The sequence below is a fragment of the Pseudophryne corroboree genome, chromosome 11 (genome assembly GCF_028390025.1).
Source record: "Pseudophryne corroboree isolate aPseCor3 chromosome 11, aPseCor3.hap2, whole genome shotgun sequence".
Classification (NCBI taxonomy): domain Eukaryota; kingdom Metazoa; phylum Chordata; class Amphibia; order Anura; family Myobatrachidae; genus Pseudophryne; species Pseudophryne corroboree.
This window is the reverse complement of record NC_086454.1, coordinates 31,749,381-31,766,546: the sequence shown is the minus strand read 5'-3', so window position 1 is coordinate 31,766,546 and position 17,166 is coordinate 31,749,381. Positions and strand designations below refer to the sequence as shown.

General features: G+C 52.1%; 1 protein-coding gene across 1 annotated transcript in view; it reads left to right on the top strand.

The window, feature by feature from the left end:
* The window catches only part of CTR9 (CTR9 homolog, Paf1/RNA polymerase II complex component), a 66,190-nt gene that overhangs the window by 5,468 nt on the left and 43,556 nt on the right, over positions 1 to 17,166 (top strand). The window contains exons 2-6 of the mRNA XM_063946435.1: positions 4,299 to 4,397; positions 9,235 to 9,474; positions 9,557 to 9,674; positions 9,755 to 9,844; positions 11,927 to 12,075. Of these exons, the coding sequence (XP_063802505.1) occupies positions 4,299 to 4,397; positions 9,235 to 9,474; positions 9,557 to 9,674; positions 9,755 to 9,844; positions 11,927 to 12,075 (696 nt within the window). The remainder of the gene's footprint in view (positions 1 to 4,298; positions 4,398 to 9,234; positions 9,475 to 9,556; positions 9,675 to 9,754; positions 9,845 to 11,926; positions 12,076 to 17,166) is intronic.

The following is a 17,166-nucleotide window of genomic DNA, read 5'->3' as shown; positions in this document are numbered from 1 at the left end:
ACCCCCATCTGTATCTGTCTCCCCAGTACTACACCCCCATCTGTATCTGTCTCCCCAGTACTACACCCCCATCTGTATCTGTCTCCCCAGTACTATACACCCATCTGTATCTGTCTCCCCAGTACTACAACCCCATCTGTATCTGTCTCCCCGGTACTATACACCCCCATCTGTATCTGTCTCCCCAGTACTATACACCCCCATCTGTATCTGTCTCCCCATTACTATACACCCCCATCTGTATCTGTCTCCCCAGTACTACACCCTCATTTGTATCTGTCTCCCCAGTACTACACCCCCATCTGTATCTGTCTCCCCAGTACTACACCCCCATCTGTATCTGTCTCCCCAGTACTATACACCCCCATCTGTATCTGTCTCCCCAGTACTACAACCCCCATCTGTATCTGTCTCCCCAGTACTACAACCCCCATCTGTATCTGTCTCCCCGGTACTATACACCCCCATCTGTATTGGTCTCCCCAGTACTATACACCCCAATCTGTATCTGTCTCCCCAGTACTACAACACCCATCTGTATCTGTCTCCCCAGTACTATACACCCCCATCTGTATCTGTCTCCCCAGTACTACAACCCCAATCTGTATCTGTCTCCCCGGTACTATACACCCCCATCTGTATTGGTCTCCCTGGTACTATACACCCCAATCTGTATCTGTCTCCCCAGTACTACAACACCCATCTGTATCTGTCTCCCCAGTACTATACACCCCCATCTGTATCTGTCTCCCCAGTACTACACCCCCATCTGTATCTGTCTCCCCAGTACTACACCCCCATCTGTATCTGTCTCCCCAGTACTATACACCCCCATCTGTATCTGTCTCCCCAGTACTACAACCCCCATCTGTATCTGTCTCCCCAGTACTACAACCCCCATCTGTATCTGTCTCCCCAGTACTACAACCCCCATCTGTATCTGTCTCCCCAGTACTACACCCCCATCTGTATCTGTCTCCCCAGTACTATACACCCCCATCTGTATCTGTCTCCCCAGTTTTACACCCCCATCTGTATCTGTCTCCCCAGTCCTACAACCTCCATCTGTATCTGTCTCCCCGGTACTATACACCCCCATCTGTATTGGTCTCCCTGGTACTATACACCCCCATCTGTATCTGTCTCCCCAGTACTACAACCCCCATCTGTATCTGTCTCCCCAGTACTATACACCCCCATCTGTATCTGTCTCCCCAGTACTACAACCCCCATCTGTATCTGTCTCCCCAGTACTATACACCCCCATCTGTATCTGTCTCCCCAGTACTACAACCCCCATCTGTATCTGTCTCCCCAGTACTATACACCCATCTGTATCTGTCTCCCCAGTACTATACACCCCATCTGTATCTGTCTCCCCAGTACTACACCCCCATCTGTATTTGTCTCCCCAGTACTACAACCCCCATCTGTATCTGTCTCCCCAGTACTATACACCCCCATCTGTATCTGTCTCCCCAGTACTATACACCCCCATCTGTATCTGTCTCCCCAGTACTATACACCCCCATCTGTATCTGTCTCCCCAGTACTATACACCCCCATCTGTATCTGTCTCCCCAGTACTATACACCCCCATCTGTATCTGTCTCCCCAGTACTATACACCCCCATCTGTATCTGTCTCCCCAGTACTATACACCCCCATCTGTATCTGTCTCCCCAGTACTACAACCCCCATCTGTATCTGTCTCCCCAGTACTAAACACCCCCATCTGTATCTGTCTCCCCAGTACTATACACCCCCATCTGTATCTGTCTCCCCAGTACTATACACCCCCATCTGTATCTGTCTCCCCAGTACTGCAACCCCCATCTGTATCTGTCTCCCCAGTACTATACACCCCCATCTGTATCTGTCTCCCCAGTACTACAACCCCCATCTGTATCTGTCTCCCCAGTACTATACACCCCCATCTGTATCTGTCTCCCCAGTACTATACACCCCCATCTGCATCTGTCTCCCCAGTACTACAACCCCCATCTGTATCTGTCTCCCCAGTACTATACACCCCCATCTGCATCTGTCTCCCCAGTACTACAACCCCCATCTGTATCTGTCTCCCCAGTACTATACACCCCCATCTGTATCTGTCTCCCCAGTACTATAACCCCCATCTGTATCTGTCTCCCCAGTACTACACCCCCATCTGTATCTGTCTCCCCAGTACTACAACCCCCATCTGTATCTGTCTCCCCAGTACTACAACCCCCATCTGTATCTGTCTCCCCAGTACTACAACCCCCATCTGTATCTGTCTCCCCAGTACTATACACCCCCATCTGTATCTGTCTCCCCAGTACTATACACCCCCATCTGTATCTGTCTCCCCAGTACTATACACCCCCATCTGTATCTGTCTCCCCAGTACTACAACCCCCATCTGTATCTGTCTCCCCAGTACTACAACCCCCATCTGTATCTGTCTCCCCAGTACTATACACCCTCATCTGTATCTGTCTCCCCAGTACTACAACCCTCATCTGTATCTGTCTCCCCAGTACTATACACCCCATCTGTATCTGTCTCCCCAGTACTACAACCCCCATCTGTATCTGTCTCCTCAGTACTACAACCCCCATCTGTATCTGTCTCCCCAGTACTATACACCCCCATCTGTATCTGTCTCCCCAGTACTACACCCCCATCTGTATCTGTCTCCCCAGTACTATACACCCCCATCTGTATCTGTCTCCCCAGTACTACACCCCCATCTGTATCTGTCTCCCCAGTACTACAACCCCATCTGTATCTGTCTTCCCAGTACTATACACCCCCATCTGTATCTATCTCCCCAGTACTATACACCCCCATCTGTATCTGTCTCCCCAGTACTATACACCCCCATCTGTATCTGTCTCCCCAGTACTATACATTCCCATCTGTATCTGTCTCCCCAGTACTATACATTCCCATCTGTATCTGACTCCCCAGTACTACAACCCCATCTGTATCTGTCTCCCCAGTACTACAACCCCCATCTGTATCTGTCTCCCAAGTACTACACCCCCATCTGTATCCCCAGTACTATACACCCCCATCTGTATTTGTCTCCCCAGTACTACAACCCCATCTGTATCTGTCTCCCCAGTACTACACCCCCATCTGTATCTGTCTCCCCAGTACTATACACCCCCATCTGTATCTGTCTCCCCAGTACTACACCCCCATCTGTATCTGTCTCCCCAGTACTATACACCCCCATCTGTATCTGTCTCCCCAGTACTACAACCCCCATCTGTATCTGTCTCCCCAGTACTATACACCCCCATCTGTATCTGTCTCCCCAGTACTATACACCCCCATCTGTATCTGTCTCCCCAGTACTATACACCCCCATCTGTATCTGTCTCCCCAGTACTATACACCCCCATCTGTATCTGTCTCCCCAGTACTATACACCCCCATCTGTATCTGTCTCCCCAGTACTATACACCCCCATCTGTATCTGTCTCCCCAGTACTATACACCCCCATCTGTATCTGTCTCCCCAGTACTACAACCCCCATCTGTATCTGTCTCCCCAGTACTATACACCCCCATCTGCATCTGTCTCCCCAGTACTATACACCCCCATCTGTATCTGTCTCCCCAGTACTATACACCCCCATCTGTATCTGTTTCCCCAGTACTATACACCCCCATCTGTATCTGTCTCCCCAGTACTACACCCCCATCTGTATCTGTCTCCCCAGTACTACACCCCCATCTGTATCTGTCTCCCCAGTACTACACCCCCATCTGTATCTGTCTCCCCAGTACTACACCCCCATCTGTATCTGTCTCCCCAGTACTATAACCCCCATCTGTATCTGTCTCCCCAGTACTACAACCCCCATCTGTATCTGTCTCCCCGGTTCTACACCCCCATCTGTACTTGGCACCTCATGGGGGGTACTGAACTGTGTGTGTATACACACATAAACATATTGGCAATTAATCTATCCCAATACACCCCCTCTTCCCCCGGTCTGTGTCAGCACTATACTGTCTCCCATCTGTACCATGACACCCTGTAGTGCATCCATACTGTTCCTAACACTCTTATGACTCATCAGCACAATATCTAGTCTCAGCCAGTGGGGTGAGATTCCTTTGCCTGCTCAGACTGATTTGGGTCACCTGCGAGCGTCTTCCAGCTGACTTACGTATATGCCCAATAGTGATCTTATGTGTGTGCGCTGTGTTTGTGTGATAAGTGTGCTGTATATATCAGTGGAGATGAGAAATGTTCTGTATTTCCGGGTTCTGATCCTTCGTTCCTGTCTTTCCGGCAGGTCATCGAGCTCGACTTCGATCAGTTACCAGAGGGGGATGAAGTTATCAGCATCTTGAAGCAGGAACACACCCAGCTGCACATATGGATCGCATTGGCTGTGAGTACAGGCTCTTCGTCCTCCGCGTTCTCCCCTATACATGGTTACACTGCGCGCTATAAGGGAAATGGGCCTGAAACCCCAGAACTAGTCGTTGAAATAATTTAGGAGTGTTTTATATGGGCTCAGTTTTTAAGGGCCCCATACACTAGAACGATAATGCCCGATTTCATCCAAATTCGGGCTGATATATCGGGTGACATCTGGAATTTTGGAGGTGTTTCCGATTCGATCTGATGCGCGTTCCCGTGAGGGTCGGATCGGCTCCCCTAGATTGTTAGTGCTGCACTCGTTATATGTCGGTTCCCGCAGGCATGGCTGGGATTGCATACAATATATATCGCATGCAAAATGTACCAAATCGTATGGAACCGCTCCCGTGAGAGTTCAAGGTAAATCGCCTCCGACTTCAGCCTCAGACATATCGTTGTAGTGTATGGGGGTCCTTTACAGGTCAGAAAACCGTTATTACAAATATTATCTAATGAGCGATGAGAATAGATATGACAACTTTGTGTAAACTATGTTTAAAGGCTGAGATCCGATGTCATCACCTTCCTGTGCGTTACTGTAGGTACACTTCCAAGCAATAATGCAGTATTAGAAGGCACATTCTTATATGTGATTGGACAGGTGATGCGTGGTCCCTAGGTTTGGTACAATGCTCTGTAGACCAGTATCCATGTACAGAGAAATGATGGCAAAATAAAACGCCATATCTGACTACACAGCTTAAATAATAACCATATACCTTACATTAGTGGTGACGCCATCGTCAGACGTTAGCGATCGGATACTGTCGCTGCATTTCACCTTCTCTTCCTCCTTGCATTCCACTGTGATCATATTCCTGGTGAAACGCGTTTGGCAATTTCGTACTTTTCAACGTCTTCTTAATCAATCATCTTAGGGGTCAATTCTATTCGGCAACTTAAGAATAGCGCCGGGAATTAGCTCCCGACGCTATTCAATTCAGCTGCTAGTGACCCGCAATTGTCGGGAATTCTTCGCTCATCCCCGGGGGATGAGAGAAGAAACCCGACAAAAGTGCTGCCTCGCGGCCGGCGCGAGGCTGATTCTGTCGGGAATCAGCCTCGCGCCGGGGAGTTAAGTCGGAGAATGCCCGTTCTCCCGACAATTCAACCTGTTTAGTCGGCGAGAACGGGACATCGCCGACTTAACTGGAGCTGAATTGAATAGCGTCGGGAGCTAATTCCCGGCGCTATTCTTAAGTTGCCGAATAAAATTGACCCCTTAGAAGGCTTTGGACAATGCAGGTCGAGTCTCTCAGATCCAAAATGATTGGGACCAGAAGTTTTTTGGATACTTTTCTGTACTTCGGAATATTGGCATACCATAATGAGGTATCGGAGGGATGGGACCCAAGTCTACACACAGAATCCATTTATGTGCATTAAAAGTTTGTGTACAGTCGGAAAGTAAAATTGTCACTGTCTCAGTCGTGCTCAAACAATTCTGTATTTTGGAATATTCCGTATTTCAGAGTTTTTGGATATTGGATGCTCCACCTGTCATACATTTGGTCGGTATGCCTGAGTCTGCTGTTTGCTATTAGTTTTTTTGTTTTTTTACATGTTATATAAATTGAATAATGAGCCCCACATTTCCAAACATTTGCTGGCAATCTGAAATGCGTTTGGCCTGATATGACATCATTGGAACGCGTGGCGATATGCAGTGATGTCTCAGGTTGGGAAAAATGTTTTTTAGAGTGCGGAATATTTGAAGAGGCGAGTGGATGAAGGTGTTAGGGACTAGGGATCATAGGAACCTATTTCCAAATGAAGTGATTATAGCGCAAAATTCATGTGAATTTATAAATTGCAAATAAAGTAAAAAGTTATAATTTTTATCATTAACGCTAAATAATCAAGTTTCTTCCAAATGTAACAGTACCGTTCATTCTAGCAACCTGCACCTGGCACAACCCGTGCAATTCCTTCCTGGTTGTGTCTGCTCTGGTGCTTCTAGCACACTCTGGTCTGTAGCTCCTCACTGAGATACAACCAGCTCCTGTCATTTTTTTCAAAAATAACCTGTAACATGACAGCTGATTGGCTGGTACTTTCTCTCTCTTCTTTTCTCCTCCACTTTATAATCCTCCAAAGTTTAGTAAATAGACCCGTTTTATCTGTCTCCAAGAGTTAATACATAGAAAAGAGGTGTTCTTGGCACTTTCTGATTAGTGTGCGGTTTACAAACTGCTGCTCTCCTAATTCATGGCTTGCTGAGTCCAAAACCAAGATGAAAGAAGTAGCGTCTGCAATATGGTAAAAATTAATAAACAGATTTACGGGTGTATTCAATATCTGTCGGGTCCTTTCCGACGGAAAAGACCCGACAGGGCAGTATTCAATCAGGCAGCCAAATCCGACTGCCGGATTTGGCTGCTCCCAACAACTGTCAGTACCTGGGGAGGCAGGTGTCCGTGTTGCTGCTGCCACTGCCGTGCGGCCGGGTCTGCTGAGCGCCGGAGTTCCTGCTGTGGCTGCCACTGCCGTACGGCCGGGTTCCTGCTGCCATTGCTGCGCAGCCAGGTCTGCTGAGCGCCGGAGTTCCTGCTGCGGCTGCCACTGCCGTACGGCCGGGTTCCTGCTGCCATTGCTGCGCAGCCAGGTCTGCTGAGCGCCGGAGTTCCTGCTGCGGCTGCCACAGCCGTACGGCCGGTTTCCTGCTGCCATTGCTGCGCAGCCAGGTCTGCTGAGCGCCGGAGTTCCTGCTGCGGCTGCCACTGCCGTACGGCCGGGTTCCTGCTGCCATTGCTGCGCAGCCAGGTCTGCTGAGCGCCGGAGTTCCTGCTGCGGCTGCCACTGCTGTGCGGCCGGGTCTGCTGAGCGCCGGAGTTCCTGCTGCTGCTGCCACTGCCATGCGGCTGGGTTCCTGCTGCCTTTACTGTGCGGCCGGGTCTGCTGAGCGCCGGAGTTTCTGCTGCCGCTGCTGTGCGGCTGGGTCTGCTGAGCCTACTGAGCGCCGGAGTTCCTGCTGCGGCTGCCACTGCCGTGCGGCTGAGTCTGCTGCCAATACTCGCCCGTCCCCGCTCCCCCGTCTCATCTCCCTGGTTCCGACAATGTCAATCCGACTTTAAAAAAAAGTCAGATTGACATTGTCGGAACTGGGGCTAAAACCTGTCAGATTTGGCCGCGGAACACGTGGATCCGCGGCTAATCCGACAATCCACATGTTTTCCGACAAGTGGGGAATGCCCGACTTTTCGGAAAAAATCAGCTGGCATTGAATAGGTCAGAACCCCTTCCGACCTCAACCTGTCGGAAACTGCCGTCTTTCCGACAAGAAGGTAGCTTCCGACAGCAATTGAATACACCCCTTAATGAAGCATGCTTTATACACACCTAAAAATACAGTAATTAAAAATGAAATTCGAAGACAGAAGAATGAATTAAAAGTTAAAAAAACACATATCATGTAAATGAGACGTATATGATGTGATTTTATATACGGGATTGCTGTGAATGAAAAGGGTTCCTTGGAAAAAACACCCGTTGTTACTTTGTGAAGAAAATTGGAGACAATGGGGCAGATTTATTAAGCTCGGTGAAGTGATCAAGTGGAAGGTGATAACGCACCAGCCAATCAGCTCCTAATTGGCTGTGTTTGAAAAATGACAGGAGCTGATTCCACTTGATCACTTCACCAGGCTTAATAAATCTGCCCCAATGTATCTAGAGTTACAGTCGGCACCACTCCAGGGAGCCTGACGTCTGTGTATGCAAGCTTGCTAAAAAGAGGAAAAGGTTCATGTGAGCACTCACAGTTGAGATGTTTTTGCGGGATCTGGTCAGGATCTCAATGGTCGGGATCCCGGCAGACTAAATATCGATGCCGGAATCCCGACATGGATCAGAATGCCGGCATCCCAAATAGGTTCACCATGCCGTTACCGAACTCCCAACAGCCAGGATCCCGCTTGATGGGAGGGGGTGGGGTGGGGATAGGTACAGACTGTGTGGGGAGGTGTTAGGGATAGGCTGCGGGAAGGGGGGTGGGGTAAGGGTTAGGTTGCGGAAAGGAGATGGGCGTAGGGTTAGGCCGTGGGGGGGAGGGGGGCTTAGGGTTAGGCTGTAGGAAGGTGGGTGAGGTTAGGGTTAGGCAGCGGAAAGAGGGTGTGGGGATAGGGTTAGGCTGTGGAGGGAGGGGGGCTTAGGGTTAGGCTGCGTGTATGGTGATTGGGGTTAGGTTGTGGAAAGAGGGGGTGGGGATCGGGTTAGGCTGTGGGGGGAGGGGGGCTTAGGGTTAGGCTGTGGGAAGGGGGGTGAGGTTAGGGTTAGGCTGCGGGAAGAGGGGGTGGGGATAGGGTTATCCTGTGGGGGGGGGGGGAGGGATAGGCTGCGGAAAGAGGGGGTGGGGTTAGGGTTAAGCTGTGGGGGGATGGGGGGCTTAGGGTTAGACTGTTAGAAGGGGTGTGAGGTTAGGATTAAGCTGCGGAATGAGGGGGTGGGGATAGGGTTAGGCTGTGGGGGGAGGGGAGGCTTAGGGTTAGGCTGCGGGAAGGGGGATTAGGTTTGGGCTGTGGAAAGAGGGGGTAGGTTAGGGTTAGGCTGTGAGGGGAGGGGGGCTTAGGGTTGGGCTGCGGGAAGGGGGGTGAGGTTAGGGTTAAGCTGTGTGAAGAGGGGGTGGGGATAGGGTTAGGCTGTGGGGGGAGGGGGGCTTAGGGTTAGGCTGTGGGAAGGAGGGTTGGGGTTAATTGGATTTGGTTCTCAATGTAGCGTAAGATAAGTCCTTTGTGACCACTCACCACAGTCTGACAGCTGTCCCTGCCCTGGGAAAGGGTTGATGATTTTTGTTGTCCTCCCTCCAGTTGGAGTATTTCAAGCAGGAGAAGACGGAGGACTTTGTGAAGCTGCTGGAGGCAGCTCGGATAGATGGCAACTTAGACTACAGGGACCACGAGAAAGACCAGATGACCTGTCTGGACACCCTGGCGGCCTATTATGTGCAGCAGGCTCGCAAAGAGAAAAACAAGGACAACAAGAAGGAGCTGATTACCCAGGCCACCCTGCTGTACACCATGGCCGACAAGATCATCATGTACGATCAGGTAAGCTGGAGCGTCTCGTTCCCCCGCACAGTTCCCACTGTCATGGGATCTGCACTAATAAACCATTGGTTGTGTCACCTAGAACCACTTGCTGGGGAGAGCCTGCTTCTGCCTGCTGGAGGGCGACAAGATGGACCAAGCAGACGCCCAGTTTCACTTTGTGCTCAATCAGTCTCCAAATAACATCCCAGCTCTGCTCGGTAAGTCAGAGGGCGCGTTGTATGCTTTGTGTGCGGAAGTCTTATCTCGTCGCCACTCTCCATTCATCCGTGTCTTGCAGGAAAAGCCTGTATCTCTTTTAACAAGAAGGACTACAGAGGGGCCCTCGCTTACTATAAGAAAGCTCTGCGTACCAATCCTGGCTGCCCAGGTAAGTCCCAGATTCCATGGCTATACTGAAATACTACCTGTCGCCTACTGACACTTTCCTGAACACTGGCGTGTGGGGCCCCGGGAGGGTGGCTCGCTGGCGTGTGGGGTACAGGGGACAGTGGCTCGCTGGTGTGTGGGGTCCCAGGGACAGTGGCTTGCTGGTGTGTGAGGTCCAGGGGACAGTGGCTCGCTGGCATGTGGGGTCCCGGGGAAATTGGCTCGCTGGCGTGTGGGGTCCGGGGAAATTGGCTCGCTGGCGTGTGGGGTCCGGGGAAATTGGCTCGCTGGCCTGTGGGGTCCCGGGGACAGTGGCTCGCTGGCGTGTGGGGTCCCGGGGACAGGGGCTCGCTGGCGTGTGGGGTCCCGGGGACAGGGGCTCTCAGGTGTGTGGGGTCCCGGGGACAGGGGCTCCCTGGCGTGTGGGGTCCCGGGGACAGGGGCTCGCTGGCGTGTGGGGTCCCGGGGACAGGGGCTCGCTGGCGTGTGGGGTCCCGGGGACAGGGGCTCGCTGGCGTGTGGGGTCCCGGGGACAGGGGCTCGCTGGCGTGTGGGGTCCCGGGGACAGGGGCTCGCTGGCGTGTGGGGTCCCGGGGACAGGGGCTCGCTGGCGTGTGGGGGTCCCGGGGACAGGGGCTCGCTGGCGTGTGGGGTCCCGGGGACAGGGGCTCGCTGGCGTGTGGGGTCCCGGGGACAGGGGCTCGCTGGCGTGTGGGGTCCCGGGGACAGGGGCTCGCTGGCGTGTGGGGTCCCGGGGACAGGGGCTCGCTGGCGTGTGGGGTCCCGGGGACAGGGGCTCGCTGGCGTGTGGGGTCCCGGGGACAGGGGCTCGCTGGCGTGTGGGGTCCCGGGGACAGGGGCTCGCTGGCGTGTGGGGTCCCGGGGACAGGGGCTCGCTGGCGTGTGGGGTCCCGGGGACAGGGGCTCGCTGGCGTGTGGGATCCCGGGGACAGGGGCTCTCAGGTGTGTGGGGTCCCGGGGACAGGGGCTCCCTGGCGTGTGGGGTCCCGGGGACAGGGGCTCCCTGGCGTGTGGGGTCCCGGGGACAGGGGCTCGCTGGCGTGTGGGGTCCCGGGGACAGGGGCTCGCTGGCGTGTGGGGTCCCGGGGACAGGGGCTCGCTGGCGTGTGGGGTCCCGGGGACAGGGGCTCGCTGGCGTGTGGGGTCCCGGGGACAGGGGCTCGCTGGCGTGTGGGGTCCCGGGGACAGGGGCTCGCTGGCGTGTGGGGTCCCGGGGACAGGGGCTCGCTGGCGTGTGGGGTCCCGGGGACAGGGGCTCGCTGGCGTGTGGGGTCCCGGGGACAGGGGCTCGCTGGCGTGTGGGGTCCCGGGGACAGGGGCTCGCTGGCGTGTGGGGTCCCGGGGACAGGGGCTCGCTGGCGTGTGGGGTCCCGGGGACAGGGGCTCGCTGGCGTGTGGGGTCCCGGGGACAGGGGCTCGCTGGCGTGTGGGGTCCCGGGGACAGGGGCTCGCTGGCGTGTGGGGTCCCGGAGAAATTGGCTCTCTGGCGTGTGGCGTTCCGGAGACAGGGGCTCTCTGGCGTGTGGCGTTCCGGAGACAGGGGCTCTCTGGCGTGTGGCGTTCCGGAGACAGGGGCTCTCTGGCGTGTGGCGTTCCGGAGACAGGGGCTCTCTGGCGTGTGGGTTCCCGGGGACAGGGGCTCGCTGGCATGTGGAAACCACGGGGACAGGTGCTCTCTGGTGTGTGGGGTGCAAGGGGACAGTGGCCCCCTGGCATGTGGGATCGACGGGGACAGTGGCTCGCTGGCGTGGGGTTATAATGGCATAAGTAATACATTTATGTTCTACTCAGTTTGTACATGTTTTGTGTGGAACACACACAAAATTAAGGAATGGCTTATTTATACTAACATGCACAGCACCAGGTGTGCCAATGCGTGGCTCCTTCTAGGGATGGTCCCCATAGAATGCACCGTCCCTTGTTGTAGCTCAGGGCGTGTGAAGGGAGGCAGCCCCACAATTTACTGTCTAACGCACAGAACCGCCGGGCTCTCCGGGATGTTCTCTGACGTGCTGCTTTGTTATGGACGTTATGGTTTCTGAGATGAGTGCTGTTTCTGCAGCTGGTGTGCGCTTGGGAATGGGCCACTGTTTCGTAAAGCTGAACAAGCTCGATAAAGCACGTCTGGCTTTTGGACGGGCGCTGGACTTAAACCCAAAATGTGTTGGTGCCCTGGTGGGCTTGGCAGTTCTCGAGCTTAACAACAAGGAGGTAAGTGGCCACAAAATATTTCAAATATATAAAAATCTAAGTAGAAGTATACATGCGTTGTTTGTATTTCCTCACTGGGAGAATGTGTTACCAAGAAAGTGCTGTCTGCAGCTACAGACGTACACAAAGCAACTGATGGTCATTATCTAGCAGAGTAAGGACCCAGTTCCCAAGTTCCTGCAGTCTCCTTGTCTTGTGGTGTCCCATGCGTAGTTCTGTGAGACCATATTCTATTTCTCCTACATCCTTGCGGCATCCTGGAACACTGAGGTACAGTAAGCTGTGTGTAAAACCTGGGGAAATTAGTAAGTATCCTCCCCTCTGTGTCTTCTGTAAGTGCTCTATGGAGCTGGATGCTCTCTCTGGGGCTGCAGCAGCCTTTCTGCTATTAAAGCCTTTCATCATTTAGGTTTTTCTGTTTCGACCTGGCTCCTGTCCGCGGCAGCTGGGGACGCCTGGTGCAGGCTGAGGAGATGATGCAACTGTCCTTTTTGGCAATGGCAGTGTGCTCCTGTACCTTGTTAAGAGTAAAACCTTGTTATGTATGAAAGTTTCTATCATGTCCCCCCTTTCCCTTCTCTGCCCTATACATATTGAGATTTTCTCTAACGTCCTAGAGGATGCTGGGACTCCGTAAGGACCATGGGGATAGACGGGCTCCGCAGGAGACATGGGCACTTTAAGAAAGACTTTAGATCTGGTGTGCACTGGATCCTCCCTCTATGCCCCTCCTCCAGACCTCAGTTTGATACTGTGCCCAGTGGAGACTGGGTGCTTTTCAGGGAGCTCTCCTGAGTTTCCTGACAGAAAGTATTTTGTTAGGTTTTTTATTTTCAGGGAGCTCTGCTGGCAACAGACTCCCTGCATCGAGGGACTGAGGGGAGAGAAGCAGACCTACTTCTGTAAGTTTCAAGGCTCTGCTTCTTAGGCTACTGGACACCATTAGCTCCAGAGGGAGTCAGAACATGGGTCTCACCCTGGAGTTCGTCCCCGAGCCGCGCCGCCGTCCTCCTCACAGAGCCGGAAGATAGAATAGAATCCGGGTGAGTATGAGAAGAAAAAGAAGACTTCAGAGGCGGCAGAAGACCTCATGATCTTCACTGAGGTAACGCACAGCAGTAAAGCTGTGCGCCATTGCTCCCATACACCTCACACACGGCAGTCACTGTAAGGGTGCAGGGCGCAGGGGGGGCGCCCTGGGCAGCAATATAAACCTCATTTCTGGCAAAAGATATATATATATATACAGCTAGGGACTTTATATATAAAGAGCCCCCGACAGTTTTTATTATATTTAAGCGGGACAGAAGCCCGCCGCCGAGGGGGTGGGGCTTCTCCCTCAGCACTCACCAGCGCCATTTTCTCCACAGCACAGCTGAGATGAAGCTCCCCGGACTCTCCCCTGCTTATCCACGGTGAAAGGGGGTTTCAGAGAAGAGGGGGGGGCACATAATTGGCAGCAAATAATAGTATTATAGCGCTACTGGGTAAACACATTGTGTGTTTTTCCTGGGGTATTAGCGCTGGGTGTGTGCTGGCATACACTGTCTCTCCAAAGGGCCTTGTGGGGGAACTGTCTTCAGATAAGAGGATTCCCTGAGTGTGTGGTGTGTCGGTACGTGTGTGTCGACATGTCTGAGGTAAAAGGCTCTTCTAAGGAGGAGATGGAGCAAATGTGTGTGTGTGTGGTGTCTCCGTCGACAACGCCGACACCTGACTGGATATGTGGAATTAAGTGCTGAGGTAAATTTATTGCACAAAAGATTAGAGCACAGGCAGGGATTCTACCCATGTCTGTTCCTATGTCGCAGGGACCTTCAGAGTCTCAAAACGCCCACTATCCAAAATAATAGACACTGGTACCGACACGGAGTCTGACTCCAGTGTCGACTACGATGATGCAAAGTTACAGCCAAAACTGGCAGAAAAGTATTCAATATATGATTATTGTAATAAAAGATGTTTTGCATATCACTGATGACCCATCTGTCCCTGACACGAGGGTACACATGTTTAAGGGGAAGAAAGCTGAGATAACATTTTCCCCCTCTCATGAACCAAATGAATTGTGTGAAAAAGAGCGGGAATCTCCAGACAAGAAACTGCAGTTTCCCAAAAGAATTCTCATGGCGTATCATTTCCCTGCTAGGGCCAGGATACGATGGGAATCCTCCCTTAAGGTGGACAAGGCGTTGACACGTTTACCCAAAAGGTAGCGCTGACATACCAAGATACAGCTACCCTCAGGGATCCTGCAGATAGCATGCAGAAAAGTACTTTGAAGTCCATTTACACACATTCTGGTACACTACTCAGACCGGCGATTGTGTCGGCAGGGGTTTATAGCGCTGTAGCAGCGTGGACAGATACCTTATCAGCGGAGATTGAAACCCTAGATAAGGATACCATGTTATTGTCCCTAGGATATATAAAAGATGCTGTCTTTATATATAAGACATGCTCAAAGAGACATTGGTCTACTGGGTTCTAGAGTCAACGCTATGTCGATTTCTGCTAGACGTGTCCTGTGGAACATGCAATGGACAGGTGATGCCGACTAAAAGAGGCATATGGAGGTTTTACCTTACAAGGGTGAGGAATTGGGTGGAGAAGGGCTCTCTGACCTGGTCTCCACAGCTATAGCTGGTAAATCTGATCTTTTGCCTTATATTCCCTCACAGCCTAAGAAATCACGACATTATCAAATGCAGTCCTTTCGGTCGCAGAAAAACAAGAAAGTACGAGGAGCGTCCTTTCTTACCAGAGGTAAGGGCGCAGGGCTCAGCTAGTTCCCAGGAACAGAAGTCATCCTCTGCCTCTACTAAATCCGCCGCATGACGCTGGGGCTCCGCTAAGGGAGTCCGCCCCTGTGGGAACACGTCTTCGACTCTTCAGCCACATCTGAGTTCACTCACAGGTGGATCCCTGCGCAATAGAAATTGTTTCTCAGGGTTACAAGCTGGAATTCGAAGAGGTGTTTCCTAGCCGGTTTTCCTTATCGGCCCTACCGGCTTCTCCCCCAGAAAGGGAGATAATATTAAATACAATTCACACATTGTATCTCCAACAGGTGGTGCTTAAGGTTCCCCTCCTTCAACAAGGAAGGGGATATTACTCAACCTTGTCTGTAGTCCCGAAACCGGACGGTTCGGTCAGACCTATTTTAAAATTAAAATCTCTGAACCTATACTTGAAAAGGTTCAAATTCAAGGTGGAATCGCTCAGAGCGATCATCGCCAGCCTGGAAGGGGGGGATTTTATGGTGTATCTAGACATAAAGGCTGCATACCTTCATGTTCCCATTTATCTACCCCATCAGGCGTACCTGAGAATTACGGTACAGTATTGTCATTACCAATTTCAGGGTAATTGACGGAAATGATGGTGCTCCTACGCAAGCAAGGAGTCACAATTATCCCATGCTTGGACGATCTCCTAATAAGGGCGAGATCAAAAGAGCAGTTGTTGAACAGCGTGTCACTTTCACTGAAGGTGTTACAGAAACACGGCTGGATTCTCAATATCCCGAAGTCACAGTTGGTTCCTACGACCTTCTTGGGCATGATTCTGGATACAGACCAGAAAAGGGTTTTTCTTCCGATAGAGAAAGCTCAGGAACTCATGACTCTAGTCAAGAACCTGTTGAAGCCCAAAAAAGTGTCAGTGCATCATTGCACTCAAGTCCTGGGAAAAATGGTGGCGACGTACGAAGCCATTCCCTTCGTCAGGTTGCATGCAAGGACTTTCCAATGGGACCTATTGGACAAATGATCCGGGTCACATCTGCAAATGCATCAGCGGATCACCCTGTCCCCAAGGGCCAGGGTATCTCTCCTGTGGTGGCTGCAGAGTGCTCACCTTCTAGAGGGCCGCAGGTTCGGCATTCAGGATCGGATCCTGGTGACCACGGACTCGAGCCTCCGAGGTTGGGGAGCAGTCACACAGGGAAGAAATTTCCAAGGCCTTTGGTCAAGTCAAGAGACTTGTCTTCACATCAACATCCTGGAACTAAGGGCCATATACAACGCCCTACGTCAAGAGGAGACCTTACTTCGCGACCGACCAGTTCTGATCCAGTCAGATGTCACCGCAGTAGCTCATGTAAACCGCCAGGGCGGCACAAGGGGCTGAGTGGCGATGGCGGAAGCCACCAGAATTCTTCGCTGGGCGGAGAATCATGTAAGCGCACTGTCAGCAGTGTTCATTCCGGGAGTGGACAACTGGGAAGCAGACTTCCTCAGCAGACACGACCTGCATCCGGGAGAGTGGGGACTTCATCAAGATGTCTTCGCACAGATTGCAAGTCGGTGGGGACTGCCCCAAATAGACATGATGGCGTCCCGTCTCAACAAAAAGCTACAAAGGTATTGCGCCAGGTCAAGAGATCCTCAGGCGGTAGCTGTGGACGCCCTAGTGACACCGTGGGTGTTCCAGTCGGTCTATGTATTCCCTCCTCTTCCTCTCATACCCAAGGTGTTGAGAATAATAAGAAAAAGAGGAGTGAGAACAATAATCATTGTTCCGGATTGGCCACGAAGGGCCTGGTATCCGGATCTGCAGGAAATGCTCACAGAAGATCCGTGGCCTCTTCCTCTAAGACAGGACCTGTTGCAACAGGGTCCCTGTCTGTTCCAAGACTTCCCGCAGCTGCGTTTGACGGCATGGCGGTTGAACGCCGGATCCTAGCGGAAAAAGGTATTCCGGATGAGGTAATTCCTACGCTAATAATGGCTAGGAAGGACGTGACATCTAAACATTATCACCGAATATGGCGAAAATATGTTTCTTGGTGTGAGGCCAGGAATGCTCCTACGGAAGAATTCCATCTAGGCCGTTTTCTACAATTCCTACAAACTGGAGTGAATTTGGGCCTAAAATTAGGCTCCATTAAAGTTCAGATTTCGGCCTTATCCATTTTCTTTCAAAAGGAATTGGCCTCTCTACCTGAAGTACAGACTTTTATGAAGGGAGTACTGCATATTCAGCCTCCTTTTGTACCTCCGGTGGCGCCTTGGGACCTTAACGTGGTGTTAAGTTTCCTTAAGTCACATTGGTTTGAACCACTTAGAACAGTGGAGTTGAAATATCTCA